This window comes from Diplotaxodon limnothrissa, linkage group LG22 (assembly GCF_057381915.1).
Source record: "Diplotaxodon limnothrissa isolate DT_005_m linkage group LG22, D_limnothrissa_male_GT1.1, whole genome shotgun sequence".
NCBI classification, from domain to species: domain Eukaryota; kingdom Metazoa; phylum Chordata; class Actinopteri; order Cichliformes; family Cichlidae; genus Diplotaxodon; species Diplotaxodon limnothrissa.
In genome coordinates this window covers 19,671,308-19,691,983 of record NC_140616.1, presented here as the reverse complement: position 1 = coordinate 19,691,983, position 20,676 = coordinate 19,671,308, and the positions used below count along the sequence as shown (strand labels likewise).

At 39.6% G+C, this 20,676-nt stretch overlaps 1 protein-coding gene across 1 annotated transcript; it reads right to left on the bottom strand.

Moving 5' to 3' along the window:
- Positions 1–2,101: 2,101 nt before the first annotated feature.
- Positions 2,102–17,068, bottom strand: galnt12 (UDP-N-acetyl-alpha-D-galactosamine:polypeptide N-acetylgalactosaminyltransferase 12). The gene is made up of 10 exons (XM_085346013.1): positions 16,717–17,068; positions 16,198–16,367; positions 14,209–14,398; positions 13,712–13,897; positions 13,379–13,496; positions 12,737–12,913; positions 9,401–9,532; positions 9,203–9,316; positions 6,487–6,642; positions 2,102–2,333 (listed from the first exon to the last, which is right to left on the bottom strand). The coding sequence occupies exons 1-10, from the start codon at positions 17,061–17,063 to the stop codon at positions 2,196–2,198; spliced, it is 1,728 nt and encodes a 575-aa protein (XP_085202139.1). The 5' UTR covers positions 17,064–17,068; the 3' UTR covers positions 2,102–2,195.
- Positions 17,069–20,676: the final 3,608 nt, after the last annotated feature.

Sequence of the window (20,676 nt, the reverse complement as noted above, 5' to 3'; positions counted from 1 at the left end):
GGAGTTGCTGACTGTCGCTAGGTCAGATTATTTTCAAAAAGGGTGGTGCACCAAAAACATTCTTGCAATTGTTTTGGTCAGTTTTCATAAAATACACCGACTTGTCTGCGAACACACTGTGAAACTTGAAAGAATGTGATGCAAACCAGAGAAAAAGAACATTTGCCTTCAAAGAAAAAGTTGTGCCTTACCACTGCAACTAACATTTTTTGAAAGGTGCTTTAAAGGTAAACGTTCTCCATGTCTTGTTTGCGTCACACTGGTCACAGTTTCACAACCACTTGACAAATAGTGTGTGAGTATTTCTAGCCAAGATTACATTTACCAACCAACTAGCGACAAACTGCCTGCAACCGAAGCAAACTCAAGGTTTTCACTCACTGACCGGTCTCTTGGGCCTGTTTCCATCAATTTCACAGCCACTGCTAGCATCCTCCAGCAACCATCTGCAACCTGTCGAGGAATACACATTTTTCCCTTGTGACCGGTTGTTGCCAGATGGTCACCAACAGGTCTTTATGCCTGTGTGACTGAGGCCTTATATTCATTCAATTTGGCAACAGAAGGGATCTTGACTGCTCAAGTCACAGCAATGACACTGTATAAAATGTCTTTTTCTTTTCCTACTCTTTCATTTTATGAGCATATATTCTCAATCAATAACAAAAATCCATTTCAGCACAAAAGTCCCCTAACATCAGTTTATAACAGAACTCCTTTCAGACTGATGGGCAAACAGCCTGAGAAGGTTAATGGTGAGAAAAAGGTCGCAAATTGCTTCATTCAATCTCCTCCATTATCTGCTTCTGCTGTCACAAACTCTGCTCTTTATGTCTTATGTTCATAAATCAAACCCAAAGCACACAAGTATACAAGTATTCATCTGAGGAGGATTTGGCTGGCGCGAGTCCAAAAGATAAGCCCTCCACTGAACACCTTTGACACACATAGAAAGAAGGGGTGATAAAGAATTTGAAGAGGACCAGAGAATCAATCAGGAAACCATCTGGCATCCCAGCAGCCTGAAGACACCGACAACCGTCTGCTCCTCCACTGTGTTCCCCTTGGACTCCCTGCAGAGCCTGCAGGGCAGCCACACTAGTGACCACAGCGGCGCTTCAGAGGGATCTATAGTTTTCTGAGCCTAACAGATGGACACAGAACGAGATCAGGGCAACCCCACAGAGCGATTCGTAAGGGAGAACGCTTCCACGTCTGTGCATACGAATTGCCTCAAAATTACACAATAATTAAACTCATCTCTAAAATAAATCATTTAAAAACATACTTGACACACCACATGAAGTGAATCCTTAAATTATGGCTATAATTTAGTCTTTTCAAGCTGCATTTCATTAAAGAGCACAAAACAGAATTATGCTGGGGGAAAAAATTATTTTAAAAGCTAGCAAAACGGTCTAAGCCATTTTTACCTCAGATTCATATTCCTACAAAGCACACAAGAACAGAATACATATGGAGATTCTCCTGTTATCAGTAGTTGGTGATTACGTTGAAGAGGTACTAGGTACTTGCACAATGCCTTTTTTTTTTATTAAGTCCCTGGTACGTAGCAAGGAGTGACAAGCACTTTAAATGTCCTGAAAAGGCTCTCAACTAAATACCTGAAAAATTGTTCCACTTCCTACTCAGAAAGAGAGCCCAATACAAGAAGGGAATGTACAGAAAGGAGATTTAGCCCCCTCTAGAGGATAAGACAAGAATATAAAATAACGCCTCATGACATGCCTCTGAACATCACTGCAATTCCAGATGCTAGCTCGTAAGATGGTCAGAGTTTGCTGACAGATTTATGAAGCCGCTGTTTTCTTTCTATATGGATGCACAGCTTTCTTTGTGCCTTTCCCTCTTTCTGGGTAAAGCTTTGCATGCAAACTAAAAGACTGCAACAGGCGTGGAGTAGGTAAATGAAAAACAGCCCCCCAAAAATATTCCCATGTGCAAAGCAGCACTAGTTTCCAAACATCTCTTTAATGAGAAAAATAATGCATAGTCCTATAGGCTTGGTTTTCCCAACAAGTGTATATGCAGTATCCAGTAAGTACTGTAGAAAGTAAATACAGATAGATTTCACCCAGTGAGCAAGAATTTATAGGAGGTTTAAGTTTGAAAGGAAGCACAACCTCATTTGACGTCCGTTAAGGTTAAGAAAAACATATCCTAGGGTTGGAGTATTACATTTTCTCTTCAAAGAACCACTTCTGGTGGAGGCTATCAGAGCAGGGTTGGAGTGAGGGTGCTGGTGTCCCGTTGTCTGTATTGTCTATTGCCTCAACACACTTCTGGCTGTGGACGTGGTACAAACTCCCATCCTGAAAAATTGGCAAAGTATTTTCAAAATGGATATTAGCAATACATGTCTAAAGAACAAAGAGCAGATCTGCTGTTACTTTCATTATTCTTTATACATCAGAGTTTTAGGAGCATCAGAGCGTACAGAACACAGAGGACCTGCCCAGATTGATCTGTACTTTTATTTTTTGCTTCACTTTTCATTTTCCCTCCTTCTACTGTCCAATTTCCCCCTCCTCAAAGACATACCCCACATACCCCGTTTTACATTCATTCAATGTTTTTAGGATCCATTTACATTTAGACTGTGTCATGTCCCGACATTCAAATCACACTAACTTCCAGTATTGTGTTTTGAATCCTCAGCTTGCTACTAACACACAATTAAAAAAAAAAAAAAAAATATATATATATATATATATATATATATATATATATATATATATATATATATATATATATATATATATATATATATATATATATATATATATATATATATATATATATTTATTAGGGGTGCAACATACTCGTATCGATATTAAACCGTTCGATACAGTGCTTTCGGTTCGGTTCGCATATGTATGAACAATACAAAATTTGTAATTTATTTTATCAACTTTCCTTCTGACGATGCTGTCTGTGTTGAGCGCAGATCCACTGAGCGTTCAACACAGACAGCATCTTCAGAAGGAAGAGCGCAGGGCAAGCTAGCGAGACAGAAGTTAAGCTCTCCTTGCAACATGGAAAATTGAACCTCCCCCACCCTCATTCAGATCTGGCGTTTGGAATTATTTTGGTTTTCATGTGACATATGACCCTGAAGGTAAGCGCGTCATGGACTAAAGTAAAACAGTATGTTGGATGTGCCACGCAATGCTCAATTACATGGGTGGGAATTAGTGGGTTAGCGCAGTTAGCTCGTTAACGTGTTGGCCATCTAGCCCCACACACAGGGCGATCAGGGGTAGCTCGTTAACGGAGATTTGCCGTGTTGTGGCGTTAACGTCATTTCAACGAGATTAACGCTGACAGCACTAGTGGGAACACAACGAATATGACTGCACATTTACGCCGACATCATCCTAGTGCAAAGACAAGTGGAAGCAGACAAAAACAACAAGCATGCATGCTACAAACTTTACCCGAGTCATTTAGACAGCCGTTAGCACATGATTCTCCTTATGGGGACCTGATATGTTTAATATTGTGGCGAGCTGAGACAAGGAGGAGACGGAGGTGTCGTTTGGTCTTGCTTCCCGTGAGCTAGCCAGGGAGCACAGCCGTTTATTGACATCTGCAGAAGAACACTGCCGCTAGCTAACTGCTCAGTGCGGCAACCGCACAGCAGCAACAACAACAACAACACACAGGGCGCCCTCTGACCCCGGAAGGACACACCGTCGCAGCGAGAGGGCGTCACCCGTCACTATGGCAACATAAACAAAACATAACTGTACAAACAGAACCCCGAACAGCCCTGACCCGCTACAATATGCTGCTAAGAATATAGCCCAGAAGAAGCGTATAGTATAGCTTTTATTTTGGAAAGAGCCATTTCTCTGTAATAAACTCTCTTTTCCAAAGATGAGTGATTCCTCAATCAGATACAGGGCTCGCAATATCGCTAGCCCGACGTCCCAGGGCTAGCGATTTTTCCAGTCGGGCTACCAAAATCTATCTCTGCCCTGCCCGTCGGGCTATTGTAGGAAGGAAAAATATATGTCAATGCTTTTGCATTCTTTCGGAAATGTAGCTGGGTAATTATGTCATTGGCATCGGTGAGCCACTGTCAATATGTGACATATTGAAATTGCGTTTGAATTTGCGCTTGTTTTTTTCTTTCACTTTGCAATCGCGCGAACTGTGTATAGAGAGCGACAGTACTGATTGGTGAGTGATGATAATTTGCGCACCAATTCCTCTGACATCGTCTTATCAATCGTTAGCTTACTATGCAAACATGACAAGTGAAATCTCCCGCAGCAAGCTTAAACATGTGAGAGGTTGATCGCGCAGAGAATCGCTGAGCTTATGTGAGTGCGTGTGTAAAAGCAGCGGGATATACATTTTAGTTCTGCTGAGCCAAATAAGACAGGTCAGGGTGAAGAAGTGACAGCCAAAGAAAAGCTTACCACAAAACGGAAAAGTTATGACAAATGAGACTATAAGGCAAAAAGAAAGTGCAGCTTTATGGTTTCATGGACAAAAGAATTTCTGTGGCTGCAATATGACGAGCTATATAACCGCGGCTGCACATAAGTGGTCCGCAGGTGCGCATTCGCTGTCAAAATGGGAAAAAAAAAACGCGCACAAGATATGAAGTTGCAACGCCTGTTTGCATACATAAGATTTTCTGGAGGAGGACAGACATTTGTTTAAAACTCTTAAAGATGTCGAAGAAGCTCCTTTAAGCAATTGCTTTGGTGTTCCTCCACCTCCAAACAAATGTCAGAAGGAGTCCGAACCACAAAAGAAGCGCGTATTCTCGGAAAAGTGGTTGCAGGAGGTGAGCTGGTTTCAAACAAATGATGAACGCACAGAGATGTGGTGCGGAATGTGCCCACTCTAGCGGACAAAAACAGTGCTTTTTATATGGACGCAAACGCGCGTTGCAACTTCTTATCTGGTGCGCGTCTTTTATTTTGACAGCGAATGCGCACATGCGGACCACTTATGTGCACCCGTGTAAATAACATAATGTTCTGCCGGGTGTGTTGTTCGTTTTCTCTCGATTTCTGAGTCGACAAGCGCCTTTGTTACTGGGACCAGTCAAGAAAGGCCCCCATTAGAACCCATGAGAAATGCAAGAAATGCATTATTGCTCAGTCTGCAATATCTTTCCCAGAACAAACACCAATTGCAAATAACATACTAAAAATAAACCTGAAAAATCTGTTTAGAACAGCGTACTATGTTGCAAAGAGTGAACTACCACTGGCAAAATTTAGCAGTCTTTGCAAACTTCAAAAAGCAAATGGCCTAGATCTTGGTTCCACTTGTCTCTTACCCGTGACTTCAGTGGAAATTTCAAATTCAGGATCTGACACAGACTGATTCATGTCCTACACAGTTCTTACAAGTTCATAGAAATTTCTGTTCAATTAGAACCAAGTATTTGAGTTCATGATTGTAATTTTTATACAATGTTGTAATTTGTTTTTCAACAATTTTTGATTAATGTTTTGTTTCCTTTACAATATTATAATTTAATGTATAATATTGTAAAGGAAACAAAACATCAATCAAAAAATTGCTCTCTTTTTTATTCGGGCTACTTACATTTATTTTGGGCTACCAAAAACTGAAGAGTCCCTGCCCGAAGGGCTACCAGGGAATTTGAAATTTTGAGAGCCCTGAGATATATTTATTTTTTTAATTACTTTTGTTTCAGCAACATTAAATTTAAAAACTGTACTTTTGAGTTAAAATATATATTTATAATTTTAATAAATGACAAATTAAAAAGGCATGAACATTTTTTTTGTATCGAAAAAATATCGAACCGTGACACCAAAGTATCAAACCGAACCATGAATTTCGTGTATCGTTGCACCCCTAATATCTATCTATCTATCTATCTATCTATCTATCTATCTATCTATCTATATAGATAGATATAGATAGATATATCTATATCTATCTATAGATATAGATATATAGTTATCATCTGAAACAAACATAAACATAAATTTGAATTCAGTGTGTTTTAAAAACAGAAAAAATGACATGTATTGTTAAAAGCCTAGGGCACTTTCAGAATTTGAATTGTACAGTGTGTACTACTTTCTCTCTGAAGGGATAATAGTTGATGGAACAAGAGAAACTAAGTGGCTGGTTAAAAGGTCACTGTAAGAGTGAGGAACTATAGAGTCAATCATTTAATTCAGTGTTGGGTGCTCATCTTTTAAAACATTAGTGGCAGTTCAAAAAGGAAAATAAGTAGAAATCTGAAATCAACAAAATGTAACAGAAAATTCAACAAAGAACTATATTTTAGACGTTGATTTTATATTCCACGTCTTCTCTTCCAGACAGCAACTCAAAAATTAATGACATGCTGCAATTTCAGGGCCACCACATTAATTTCCTTTTTAACACTATTAGTTAAAATGTGGACTTAGATAGGGATAAACACAGAAACTCACTAGACTAAAATACTTTACATCTTACCTTTTTGAAGACAAATTTCTGGTCTGAAGGTACAGGCTGCCCTCGTTTTCTGCACAGCTGGACAGTCAAGTAGGTACTGATGCTGTCACCCACGATGCATCCAGCAGGTTCCCTTGTGTTGTAAGAGATCTCACCATTCACAGAGTATTCAAAGAACTGTAGGATGAGACAAAACAACTGGGGTCACTGGGTCACTTTATTAGATACACCTGTTAAACTACTTGTTAATGCACATATCTAAACAGCCAATCGAGACACATAGGTTAGTCGAAGTCAATATGATCTGCTGAAGTTCAATCCGAGCATCAAAATTGGGAAAGAAACGCGATTTTAGCGAATTTGAACGGGGCATTGTTGTTGATGTCAGACAGGCTTGTCTGATTATTTCAGAAACTGCTGATCTACTGGGATTTTCCCCACGCAGCTCTCTCTAGGGTTTACAGAGAATGATATAAAAAATAGAAATTATCCAGTGAGCACTAAATCTCTGGATGAAAATGCATTGTTGATGGCAGAGGCTGCTTGAAGCTGAAGGAAAGCAGCCGTAAGTCATTACAACAAATTTATAATACAGAAGAGCATCTCTGAATGCAGAACACTTCAAACCTACAAGCAGACGAGCTACAGCAGCAGAAAACCGCACTGGGTGCAGCTCCTGTCAGCTAAGAACAGGAGACCAAGGCTACAATTCGGAGAGGCTCACCAAAATAAGATAACAGAACGTCAGAGAAACAGAAATATAAAAGCATGGATCCACCCTGCCTTGAATAAACAATTTAGGCTGTTGTTGGTGGCATATTAATAGGAGGAAATACTTTTTTGGTACCATCACAGCCTACACGAGTATCGTTTCTGACCATCTTCCTGAAGCCTGCTTTCAGCAGAATAATGTGACATGTTGAAATTCAAATAATTTCTAGCTTGCTCCTTGAACATGACAGTGAGTTCACTGTACTCAAATGGCCTCCACAGTCACCAGATCTCAATCTAATAGAGCACATTTTAGGATGTGCTGGAATGTGAGATTCACATCATGTTCCGTTGACAAATCTGCAGTAACTGTCTGATGCTGTCATGTCAATATGGAGCAAAATCTCCAAGGAATATTTCCAGCACCTTGTTGAATCTATGCCACAAAAGATTAAAGCAGCTCTGAGAGCAAAAGGCAAACCAACCAAGCATTAGCATGGTGTTCCTAATAGAAAAAATGCAACAATTTCAGTTAGCCTAAATTCAGTTAAAACAGAAGAATGGCACTGTTAGGGATCTATATTTAGGACAGAGAGATGGCTTGAGCGTGTGTTTCGTCTCTGTAGCATGCCCAGTAGTCTCATAAGGCAGCTATCCCCACTTTCTACAATAATAACATCAGTTTGTGTCCACAGAGATGTTCTGGAATAACAATGCTAAATTTCACAGTGCTTCCTGGATTACTGAATATCACAAAGGAAAAGGCACTGGGAAATGTGAATTCCCTTTGTATCAACAAAGCCATCACATAATTTTGCAGCCTGGAATAACAGATGATATTCATTATTCCCAGGTCTGTAAGAGTACACAACACGATTCTTGTAGTCCGAGAGGAAATAGGATGACTATATGTTTAATCTGAAAGAAATTGAGATGCTATTTATATCCATGATTACCTTTGTCTACGATAAATGTAAAACAGGGAGTAGTGAAGAACAGAAGGAGAAGACATGGAAGGAGATAAATGGATCTGCCACGGAGATCAAAAGCAGTTTGTAATTATTGCTATCAAACATTAATGCCACTGGATGCAAAAGTTGTAGATAATAGTCAGGAACCCAGAAGAGTCGCTCTACAAGCAGACAAACCCATAAACTACAGTGGTCATGAAGCAATCTGATTAACTTTAACTAGTCAGTAATGCCTCCCAAAGGTGTGACAATGATCACTTAATGTTATAAAGTGCTTTACAAAACTAAATAAAACCAGACATGGGCCAATAAACTAAGAATATGGCCAAAGAACCTGAGCACAGTGGAGGCAATAAAATAAAACACTCTAAATCAAAAACATATCACACATTTCCAAAAGATTTTAAAAACAAAACTCTTTATACACAGATGGTACGAAGGCTCTTTTCACAAAAGTCTAATCAGCCTTTATTACAAGCCTTGACCTGAGAGAAATCAGCTGGGCTCCACACTCTGATCTAAAGGGTCCAGAAGGCATTTATTAGGTCAATAAATCAGAGATGTATAGCGAAGCTGTTAAAGGGCAAAAGACTGACAAACACGATTGTAAGGTCAGTTTTTAAAGCCATGAGTGTCCTCTCAATCATTAGAATTGTGCCAACTGAAGATGATGGAGACAATATTTGTTTGTTTGGAATGTTTGGAGAAATAAATGTCCGAATTGTGTTTCTCCAAACATTATTTTTCTCTTTTCAAATAGCTCAGAGGACATTCATATTAGATTGATTAATGGCAGTCTTCAAGAGTGCCAGGATTAACTGAACAAGAGTAAACAAATGATCGCCGAAGCTCACATATAAAAGGGCAAACAGTGTGCTGTGTTCAAAAACCAACATTCAATTAAAATCTAACTGAAAGCTGCGTTTCACATGATTGAAAATGGGCTGTAACCAAGTAGCTAATCAGCAAACTAGCTTGTAAACCTGTTTTAAGTTTAGTGAGCTGTTCAGCAAAGGAAGATGCAAGTGGTTTTTTTTATCACTGGCATTACTTACTTGGTTCTGGCCCATTCCATGACACAGATAGAGGATGACCCTTTGGCCCACCACTGCATTCTCATCTGTAGGGTTGTAGTCAAAACAGTAGTTGGTCTTGCCCCGGTTCTTAAGCTAGCAAAAGGCAGCAACAAAATATAATTAGGTAGTGGTACAACCTGGCTTGCAGAAGCTCATAAGGTCTTACTTTGTTCTCACCATTCCAAACATGCCTGGCCGATCATGTGGGACGTGGATATCGGGATAAATGTTATCCAAGTACCACTTGAAGCTCTTGCAGCCCAACTTCTCTCGGAGCATCCTCCGCTCCGTTACATCTCCAAAGGCCTCCTGGAGACAAACATGGCAAATGACAGTTCAACATGATTATTTTATTTTCACTTTTCTGCCTTGGCAAGCTAAAATAAAATTAAGAAGCACAGAATTGCTCTGCATTTATAAAAAAATAAAAATGAATTACCAGTGATATCTCATATTCAAATGAAAATTTTAAGTGAGAGCGCTGTCGATGCAGCCACCATCAGACAGCTGTTGTGTCCGATGAAGTATTCATAATATACCAGTGGCCTGAAATGGAATACAATAGCACCATCTATGGTCCATTACTCTATACAAATGCAGTTCACGCCAAACAATAGCTCCCCCTCAAACAAACAGAACTTCCAACAGTCAAACAGGATACATGTGTCAATTTTACAAGAGTCTCCGTGTGTGTGCGCAAACAGTTCGTGCCTGTGTAAACACTTTTATGCATACAAAGTTACACACGTACACATCACACTGATAAAGACTAGTTAATTAGATTATGAGAAAGAACACAGTCTCCACTTTAATGTGCCAGTGAGCATATGCTCACCACACCTTCCCTGCTGCAAGAAAGATTCAGCAGCACTGCAGGATGATGGATGATGGTGGCCTGCCCAAACACAGCTCTAATTGGCTATTCATCAGTCTATTTAGTGAGAAGAAAGATTCCCAAAGGACGCGGTGCTTTGTCAATGGCTAGGACCAGCATGGACTATCAGAACAATGAGGACTAGTCCAGGACACTTACCAGGATAATAAGACTTAAATTAAGGATCAGTAAAGGTCCTGATAAAATGCAAAGGTAAGGGCAACCAGCCCAGTGACAGTGCAACCTATATGGATGAATAAACGGTCACAGGAAACGACCTAAGGGAGCAACTAGGAACCGAGAGCACAGAGGTGCCAATTAGTGAAACAGCGGTGGAAAACAAGAGCTAATGATTCCAGAGGGCTGTACTACAAAGCAAGTTAGCCAACTTTTAAAGGCAACTCCTACAGCAACTTTGTAGCCTAAGGTATGACTTCCAGAGCTCACTGCCTAGTAACCAGTATACTCTCTTTAAAAAAAAAAATAGCATCAGCTTTCCTAGAAGATCCTGTGAAGCTTGGTGCATCTATAGGAAGATGGCCCTCTGGATTTCTCTGCGAACATCAATGAGGATTACAAATGTTCAGTGTCGGGAACTTAATTCCTTGAGTCTTTTCTATCCTGTTAGGACGAAGCAATTTCAAAGACTAGGTTTGCTAGGCCTCTATATAGCAAAATACAGTAAATCCTAAAACAGACAGTGTTAAATCCTGGTAGATTACTTGCTGACCTCATAGGAGAGTTGAAGCTGAAAGATTAAGGCTAAATTTGTTGTACATGTTATTAAAATACAGCTAAGCGACACATTTAGTTTGCAGAATACACAACTATAATTACAGTCAGCATATCCATGCCTTATTAATGAGGCAGTGATTAAAAAGCCTATTAACTTTCAGTCTGCATTTTCCTTTTTTTTGCCAGCTGTCCTTTCTGGCTTTTGCTGCAACAATTGTTTTGCTGCAATTTCTCATATTTATATTTTTTAGTTATATTTAGGATATATTTGCTCTTTTTTGTGAAAAATATGCGTCTCTAGACCTGTCGTTGTTTGCAACTGATCTCTAGCAAGCTCATAACTTAAACCAAAATTTAACGACATCAATTCATATCTTAATTACGATTGCAGTACCCGGATTTTCCCCTCAATCATCCAGTGTTAATAAAGAGTGCCCCTTCAGTTGAGTACAGTTCTCAGTCATTCCTTCACCCTGCACCATTTCATATGTAGATTATTTAGGTTTTATGGTGCCTTGTTACTAATTAACAAGCTATAAAAATAGCTCACATGGACTGGCACGTAACCCATGTTGACAGCCACGCGGACCTGCCCTTCTACAAATCCTAAAAGACTTCCAGATCTCACTGCCTGCTGGCTGTTTTTTCTTTTTTTTTGGTTTGATTTGGGGATTTCTTGCTTTGTCTGGGAGTGTCGGAGTGAAAGTGTCACAGGCTGTCAGAATGTCAGGGGAACGGCACGTTTAAAAAAAAAAAAAAAAAAAGCAACCATGAATTTGTTAGTCTAAGGTTATTTTGTTCAAAATCTACAAAGCAGAAAGCAGGGCTGCAATGATTCGAGCTCATTTCTGTAATCACCAGAAAAACCTTTACTGGGAAAAAGATGCAGGAATTCCGTTAAAAACATTCAACAAGCTCCAGTGTGAGAAGAGAACTTTGTAGCTGCTCCCATACACTCCTGCTTGTTTTAGTTAGCAAAAATCTACAGTTAAGCTACAGAAGCTAAAATTAAATATGCAGATGAACTGTTAACTTCGTCTGATATGACGTTAAAATTACGCAGGTTGCAGGTGGCTTTTTCAGATTTAAAAAGAATATAAATATCATATTAATATTTATATGCTAAATTATTGATTTCTATATTGATATATTAATTAAATTGTATTAATATTTTAAAATCAAAGCAGTCATACACACACCCCTGGGTAAGCTATGACATTAATGGGCAAAGACAGACTACAGACTATAAACAGGCACAGTACATTCATCCAGGAGACTAGTATAACTTTGTGCCAAGCAAAATTGTAAAATTGTAATTTCCTTGTAAGATATGTTCGTTTATAGATATAAACCTTATCTAGTATTGTTATTGTGTATAAACACATGTTCAGCTGTGAATCAAACAGGATGAGCAAAAACAGTGTTTGTTTGGAGGGTATGATGAATTTTTTGGCAAAGCTACCTTATCTCATGGAGATAAGTGCTACCTGATCTGTGCTTAGAGAGCATTTCCTGTTAACTACACTATCACTCACGCACACACACACAAAATCAGGGCACCCCCATGGGTCGGCACTGCTCTCACCGTGTCAAGGACAGGTGGGTGACACCCGCTGGCACCAAGTAGCACAGAAAGGTGGTAATCGCACACCGGAATGCCCTGACCCCTGTCACCTTGGGTGTCTGCTGCTCATATATCCCCCGTGTCACTTAATCAGCGTGCGTGTGTGCGAGCGCGTTTTGGGAGAAGGCAGAGTATTTTTGATATTTTTTCGCATACCGAGAGTGAGTTCACTGGTGAAATGAAGGGGTTAATGAGACAGTGCTGTGGTGAATGCAGCTATTTAAAAAGAGAAAGAAAGAAATATTCTGCCTTCACATTCACATCATCTGCACACACTCACCAGGCGTGCGTGGGGATTACGATGATAGTAGATCTCCTTGTATTCATCCAGCCAGACCTCAGCTGCTCTCACGCTGTTTGCCAACGCTTTGCTCCGTGAGTAAGGTGCCTTTTTCGGGAAGACGTGACCCACGTGGGAGCACGGGTGGACCTCCAGGCTGCCCCCACACTGCCAAATCTAAGACACATCAATAACACCACCACGAGGATTTGGTTAGCCTCTCAGCCATGATTCAATCAGGAAACAAAGCACAGTCTTGTTGCGGAGGAGCTTGGGAACAGAAAAGCTAGCCTGTTGTTGGAAAATATTTTTGGTTTCTTCCCTTTGGGAAATTACAGTTATTGTAGGGAAGGGATGTTTAAATTCTTTGCTGCAATTAAAGTATTAAGCTCTTCGGCCTGCTTTCACTCCATGTTTAGTTTTATTTTCATTGCAGATTCCACATAAATTGAGCAGCTGTCATATGGTTCAACAAATCTAAAGCAGACACTCCTGCCTTTTTTAGTGGCTTGCACTATGAATTGGGCCATAATCCCAAAAGGAGTGCAAACTTAATGTCAATTTGGACATAACACGTGCTTTACCTATGTTATCATTACATAAATAATACTGTATATGTCCATGAAAACACACAGCTCTTACCCTGAAAGAGAATTCCAGGTTCTCTCCTCCCCACACCTCCATTCCTGTGTCATATGTTCCCAAATAATGGAAGAAGTCCTTCCTCACAGCAAACAGACCACCTGCCATAGTAGGAGACCTCAAGACACCAAAAAATAAAAATTATATTACAGGATAACGAGCTCCATCTTATATGAGACAGATGTAATTATCTCAGTATGAAGAAAAAAGTATGATATGTCAGCAGTGCAGTTTCTGTAATAATGTAGCTGCCACACTCAAAGTTACATTCCCAAATACTCATATGGGATTTTTTTTTCTATTTTTGGGTAATAAAGAGTCCTTAAAACACACCTGATGACATCTACGGGTGAACGTCGGCGTTTCTGTTCGTAGTCTGGGATGGTGTGCCAGGTAAAGACCAACCGCCAATCAAACCCTCCGATTTGAGGTTCCCCAGCATGGCCTAAATACTGGAAGGTGTTCCAGTCTATCACGTCGATGACGGGGCACACCACGGCCTCCGGCTCCTCTTTGATCCTTGGCGAGAAAAAAGGAAAGGAGAAAAAGGCGAGTGTCAGGAGGGAGCAGTGTTACAAAGCAAGCAATTTGTTTATCTATAAAAGTCTCCATACAAACGTTGGTGCTGCCCTTGTTTGAAAGGCTGGAGCACCGAGACAGTGAGTCAGACACGGCTACATAACAGTGCTCCTGCAGCTGGCTGATAGAGATTCAGAGCTTCACACTCTGTGACAGCTGGACTAAAAGACAGCCTTTCTAAAGGCCGCACTTTGACAAAATAATCAAGGAGAGAAGGCATTTCTTTTTTTCCCTGGCGGGCGCTCTCTCACCTGTGGAGCACAGGCTCTAACCAGCCGTCGTGACACTCGCAATGACAATCCAGGAAGGTCAGAACCTCGCCTGTGGTGATGGATGCCCCGAGCAACCGGGCCCGCACCAGCCCCTCCCTCTTTGTGGCCCGGATCAGACGCACCTTATTCAAACCTGAGACGTACTTGTCCAGTGGCTCCTTGAGATGAGCTTTCAGAAAATAAACAGATGAGCAGATAAACCAAAATAAACAATCAGGTTGTTTTTTTTATGTGTTTGTATCAAGAGTTGTTTCTCAAAATCACAACAAATACAAAACTAGAGAAAAATCTATCAGCTACAGCTGGAAGTTTCTTCCCATAAGGCAAATTTTTTAGCGTTTCTCGATCAGTATTCCATGTGAGGGGATAAAAAGCAAGCACAGACAGACAGTCGTTTTGTTATCGCTGAGTCCAATCACATTGTAAAATCTGAGAGGGGACAAAGCTGGCATGTGGCTCAGGTGTCAGAAGCGTCACAGCGCAACGTGAGACTGTTAGAAAAACAAGTCAGCATTGATAAAAGAAGGTGATAAGCTATCTGGCACACATTTCCAATGCATTTGGAAGAGGCTCCGAATTCCCACCTCTAGAGGAAAGAGAGTAAAACTGTTTGATACACATTTGCCATATTCACTAGAAAATGGTGAGCTTTCTTTGAAGCAGGTAAACAAGACACACCCACCAGTCTTTTTAGGATGAAATTACTTCCTTTTATGCTCTCAGCCAAATACGCATTAATCCAAAAGGCGAAAGTTACATCATTGTTTGATTTACTCAAGCTCAACACTTAGTAAGTAAATATAACCACGAGCAGATGTTAGTGTTGAGGGAGAGGTAGGCATTGCTTCATTTATACATTCATGATCGAAAACACTTTAGAAGCATTAAAAGTTTCTCAACTCATACAAAACAAAAACCCCAACAGGAATAAACACTGCATATAGTATATTATTTACTTTTATTATAGGTTTATTTGAATATACTCATAGAAGATGTAAAAAATATAACACTGATGCAGGAGATTTCCCTTTATCTATATCTTAGTTTATAACTAAAACTACTGATTGTTTTAGTAATCAAGTATTCTGCTGATTAACCCACTGATTGATGAGAAACACTTTTTGTCTTACTAATGAGCAATAATAATTACTTACTACTTGCTTATTTGCTCATTGATATTATTACAAATGGAAACCAATATTTTTAATAATTTAATTGGATACAACATCTGTCAAAACACTTTCATCGTGTTTATGCGGCATATTTAAGTCATATTTGCTAAAGAAAACATATTCATTAGTGCGAAAATAAATAATCACAAATGTCAAAATGTAAATAAATAAAAGGTTTACATGTCACCTAAGCTAAACTAAGGCAGAAATCAGTCTTTACTCTGTCTTCTTGGAAAGACGGAGTAAAGACCAACCCAGATTGAAGGTTTTTGCATGTATACCTTTTCATTTATTTTTGCATTAGACAAAATGTTTTCTTCAAATACAATGTGAGTTTAATACAGCACATGAACACAATGAAAGGGTTTAGTTTGTTTTTGTTTTCTTTGGTTTACAGATGTATTTTTTTAAGCTGAAGCCTGTTGAACAGGTTTGATTAAGGACTTCCACCGGCTTTTTTCCAGCGAAAGTTTTATTGGTGGTTGGAGCAACGCTTTGTGTAGTGGGACAGACTCCGCCTCCAAGTTGAACTACTTACATTGTGATGACTGAGGCTATAGAGTTGTGGATTAAACTAAAAATCAAAGCACAAAAATTTGCATCCAGTATTTTTTTATAATTCGATGAGCATATTTTCCAGTATCTCTGTTTGACTTGCCTAACTGATAACATGTCAGTATATCCTCCTCCACCCATCTAACTGCTACCTGTCTGTGTGCACCTGTAACAGCTCCTGACTGTCAGCCTGCCACCATTCTTGCCCACTGCCTGTCCATCAGTCTGTCTGTGCCTCTACCTTTGTCACTGTAGTCATCCACCAGCACCACCTCTTTCAGCAGGATGTCAGGAGACGTCTCCAGCACACTGTGAACAGTCCTCAGCAGGGTGGACCAGGCCTCGTTGTAGAAAGCAATCACCACAGAGGTCGTGGGCAAGGACCTGTAGTCATACTTCAGCTCTTTGCAGCTGGAGAGAGAGGAGACTTGGTTGTTAGAATGCAGACTAAAAAAAATTGGAGGTGAGGCTGGGTGGCTGGAATGACACTGCACAATGAGAGCTGGCTGTGTAAATTTGCATGTAAAGCTGGATCGTGGTTAACCTTCATACTTTTAAGATTTGATGACCAATAGAAGTAAACACAGAGCATTTATTATTCCATCTTAACAGCAGATGACTCAGTTTACGAGTTACACGTCCTCTGAGGTATTTACTGAGCCGTGTAATAGTGTTGCTGGGGCATCCAAACTGCAAAGGCTTCTTTTAAACTTTAGATCTGGGCTTTAACATTGCTAACAATAGACAACAGGTTACTTACAGTGGGTTCCATCTCTCTGGCAGCCTGCGGTGCAGTGATATTTTATCACTGACATAAGTGTTAATCTGGTGCGCTTTGATACTTTCCTCTTCTTTTCTTTTCTCCTCTTCGTTCAGATTCAGTTTCACGGCTCTGCCCAGTTCTCCCAGAGCGTTTAAATCCAAGGGGGGCTTCTCGTAGACTGGCTTCTTAAGGAGCTCATACTCTTCCTCTCCTGTGACTTCCCGTCGGTTCGTCAAGCTCACTTCCCCCGACTTGCGTTTGAAAAATGTAACATATCCCAGCAAAATGGCACCAACTATTAAAATAAGTAACTTGGGCCGTTTCCTCCTTCCGTATGCAGCCATCGTTTCGTTTCTTTGCAAGGCGCAAAGTTGGAGGCTCTCATGCCCCGATGAGCTGCACTGTGCTCAACCTTTGCTGTCCAAGTTGGTTTTGCTAGACTCCACAGCCGCGTCACCTTTCCGTTTGACTACTTCCAAGTTTCTCCTCCATAGTTCAGGCAAAGTGTAACTCTATCTACGTACAGAGTCCCCAAACTGGGTGAGTCTTCTCAGTCAAACGGAGAACGGTGGTCACTCCTCCTCAATTCCGTTACCCTGCCTGCTGCTGGAGTGAAGAGGGAAAGGATTAACTAACTCAGATTAGATTAACTAACAAGTATCTCTTCGGATTAGTGAGCCACCTAACTGCTGGAGGAAAGGAAAACTAGGTCAAATCAAAAGCCTCGTATGCTGTTTCTTTCAGTTCACTCACTGAGAAAATCAAATATTATAATTAAAAAGATTTTTTTTTTTCGTTCTCAGTCAAGTCTTTATGAATATAGTTTGTGTCCAACCGGTTCATCAAGTGCCATCGAGGAACCGGGATTAACGACATTTACGTGAACAGCAGTAGAAGTTCAAGTCAACTTTTAGTAGCAGAATTAGCAACTAGTTTCCGGTTATCAAATTAAAACTCCGTTCCCTTTCAAACTACCCCGGAATAACGCCACGTAAAATACTGCACAGATATTATTATTATTATTATTATTATTATTATTATTATTATTACTGTTGTTATTATTATTATTATTATTATTATTATTATTATTATTATTATTATTTTTGTTCGAAGACTTCAAAAATTCGTAAAATGACTGCCAGGGGTACACTAGCTTGTATAAGTAAAATAAGTCACTTCCGCTTTCGATTTTTTTAATCATCAAAGATTGGTTCTGGTAATTTCTCAGTTTTCGAGTTTGTTGGGCACCACTGCTTTATATTATGTCACAAAGCGTTGCAAAAGTTTGTAGGCTTTTAATTTGAAAGCCTGAAAAAATGAAGTTTATGATAAGCAGTCATTTTATTTCTATATCCAAGTGATCTTTTTATAGGTTCTCATTCATACGAGGCCCCTTGTCACTCATATGAAACCGATATGAAAACTCTTGACACGAAAGATGAAATCTGACACAAAATGTATGTTTAAGCAAATTAAAATGCTAAATAATTAAGGCGATCTTTCGAGGCGAGAAGGTAATTTGAGTGGCGCACTGTTTGATCGAGTACCCATATTGTGAAAACCACAAAGAGACACGGGAAGGTAACAAGTCAGCCGGAGTGTTGTAATATACCACGGTAGACTGCCCTTGTCGTGTCTGTCAGAGACTCAACATTCATGTGAGTGCATGAATGAGGGCGTTCTCATTTAGGACGAGATGATGGATAACATTTTCCATGCAATAGATAGCCTACTGTAATAGGTGCAAATATTAAAACGGAAATTAAAACACTTATTAGTTGCACCTTTGGGGTTTGGGCTGACTTGAACAGAGGTTCCTGTAACGTGACTGGGATTAGCTCTGACCTCACCATAACTGGTCCAACTTGACTGTATTGTTGATCACCCAGTAAGCCTAGGCTATATTTAATCAGTACATTTGTGTTTTACTAGGGAGGGGCAGGAGAGAAATCGGGGAAACTTGGGCCTTCACTATGTGCAGCAGTATATACATTTCTACTTTTTAAATTTTGCAGTGATGTTAAATGGCATCATTCTGAGATAGCACTTTCCAACTCTCCTTGACACTCGTAGCGTTTTATACAACTTCAACCAAGCACTTTTTTTTGCTTTCTAACATTCCCACACATTCATACTCCAGTGAACACATCTGAGAACAAAATGTTGGGGTTCAGTATCTCATTCAAGCATACTTAAGACCGGAGGAATCAAACTACCAACCTTTCCGAGCTACAGCCACCCCATGTGATATCATGGGAGGCATCTTTTTAGCATGGTGTGTTCCTATAGGACTGGTGTGGATCCGGGCTTCCTCTCCCCCCTAGGCTACTTTTAATGATCCCACATTTTAAAATATGAATTTACTGAATAAAGTTTGTCATTTCATCTGCACTTTTTGTGGTCACACCTTGTTTTCAGGTCTGTGACAGATCATTAATTATTACACTATTCATAAAATTATAGTTGGGTGTATCTTGGGAATGTATCAGTCATTAAAGCGTAGGAGTAACTGGGCTTGTTTTATTCAGTACATTAGAATACAATAGGAACAACCACATGAAAACAGACTGCATATTGTTCCAGTTACAGGGGTTTTATCATGTAAGATCTGTTCAGTTGAAACACACCCTTGTCAGCCTTTCACGACACATCTTGTCATGAAAGCCAAGTGACACAAATGCCCGTGGACCTGTGGATGAAAAAACAACATAGGAACCATGACTGAGTTTTCTAATGACTAATGCATTTTTAAAAGAAAAGAAAACACAGCACCCAGCTGTCACTGAACCACTAAAAGTTGCCTATCTTTGTTGCATCCTATAGCTTTATTGTGTATATTGTGTTACCTTAAAAGAGTATTCTGTTATTTTGTTAGCTTTTTTATACCACATACTTAGAATAAGTGTACTTTAGAAAGGTTTTTTTCTTAAGTAAGAAGGTCCAAGGATATATTAGTGATACATCATCTTGAATATCCAAATTTATTACATCTATAATTATAAGATCTGTTGGGCCATTGTCATCATTCAGCCTCTAAACATCAAAAACCCTCCATACACCAATGCAGATGCTTACCAATGATGTCCTCTGCATGCCTATGTAGATATCCAATTCAAAATAACTTATGATTAATGTTCGAACCATCCATTCTCTTCCGCTTATCCTTTTCAGGGTCACGGGGAGACTGGAACCTACCTCAGCTACCATAGGGCGAGAGGCAGGGTACACCCTGGACAGGGCGCCAGTCTGTCACAGGTTTCACACCCACTTTCACAAGTATGGCAATTTAGAATGACCAATTAATCTAACCCCACTAACTAATTAGTGATTAATGATTCTATGAATAATTGTAATTCCTGATCAGTTTTATATAATATTAAAACAAACGTGCTTTTCTTTCAAAAACAGGGACTTTTAAGTGATGCTGAACATTTCAGCTGTCGTGTGTTTCCTACCTCCTTTTTAAATTGTTCTGCTCCCTCGGTCTCACCCAACATTTTGCAACAGCACTCGGCAATTAGATAAAACATACATACAGTACCAATAGATATTTTTTTTAGTGAAAATATAATGCAGTGGTTCTATGCTGTGGGGCAAAAGGTCACTCCAGGAGGCAAACCTGGCTGAGTGAATAAGATTTTTATAGAAAAAAAATAGAACAACAAAGTTTGCCGATGGCATCTTGCTGGCCTTTCCTTTGATAAAATTCAACCTGGATCAGTTTCTATTAATAACTAATAGAAAATATTGGGTGTAGGCATCGACTTTTTCTCTATTCTGAATTAGGGCATGGTAGAAAATATCTGAAAACCACTAAAACAACCCAGGTAACCAATGAATATTGTATCACCCAAACTATGAAAGATGACATTCTCACATAATATTTCTAGATTTACTGAAACATGAATTGAGAACGGAGAGAGCAAACCACATATTGTTGCTTGTGTACATTTGTGA

Coding starts and splice junctions, on each gene's coding strand:
- galnt12 (XM_085346013.1), bottom strand. CDS start 17,063: ATGGCTGCATACGGAAGGAGGAAACGGCCCAAGTTACTTATTTTAATA. Junction 9,533..12,736: donor GTAATCCCCACGCACGCCTG/GTGAGTGTGTGC, acceptor GTTTGTCTCCAG/GAGGCCTTTGGAGATGTAAC. Junction 9,317..9,400: donor GGCCAGGCATGTTTGGAATG/GTGAGAACAAAG, acceptor GCCTTTTGCTAG/CTTAAGAACCGGGGCAAGAC.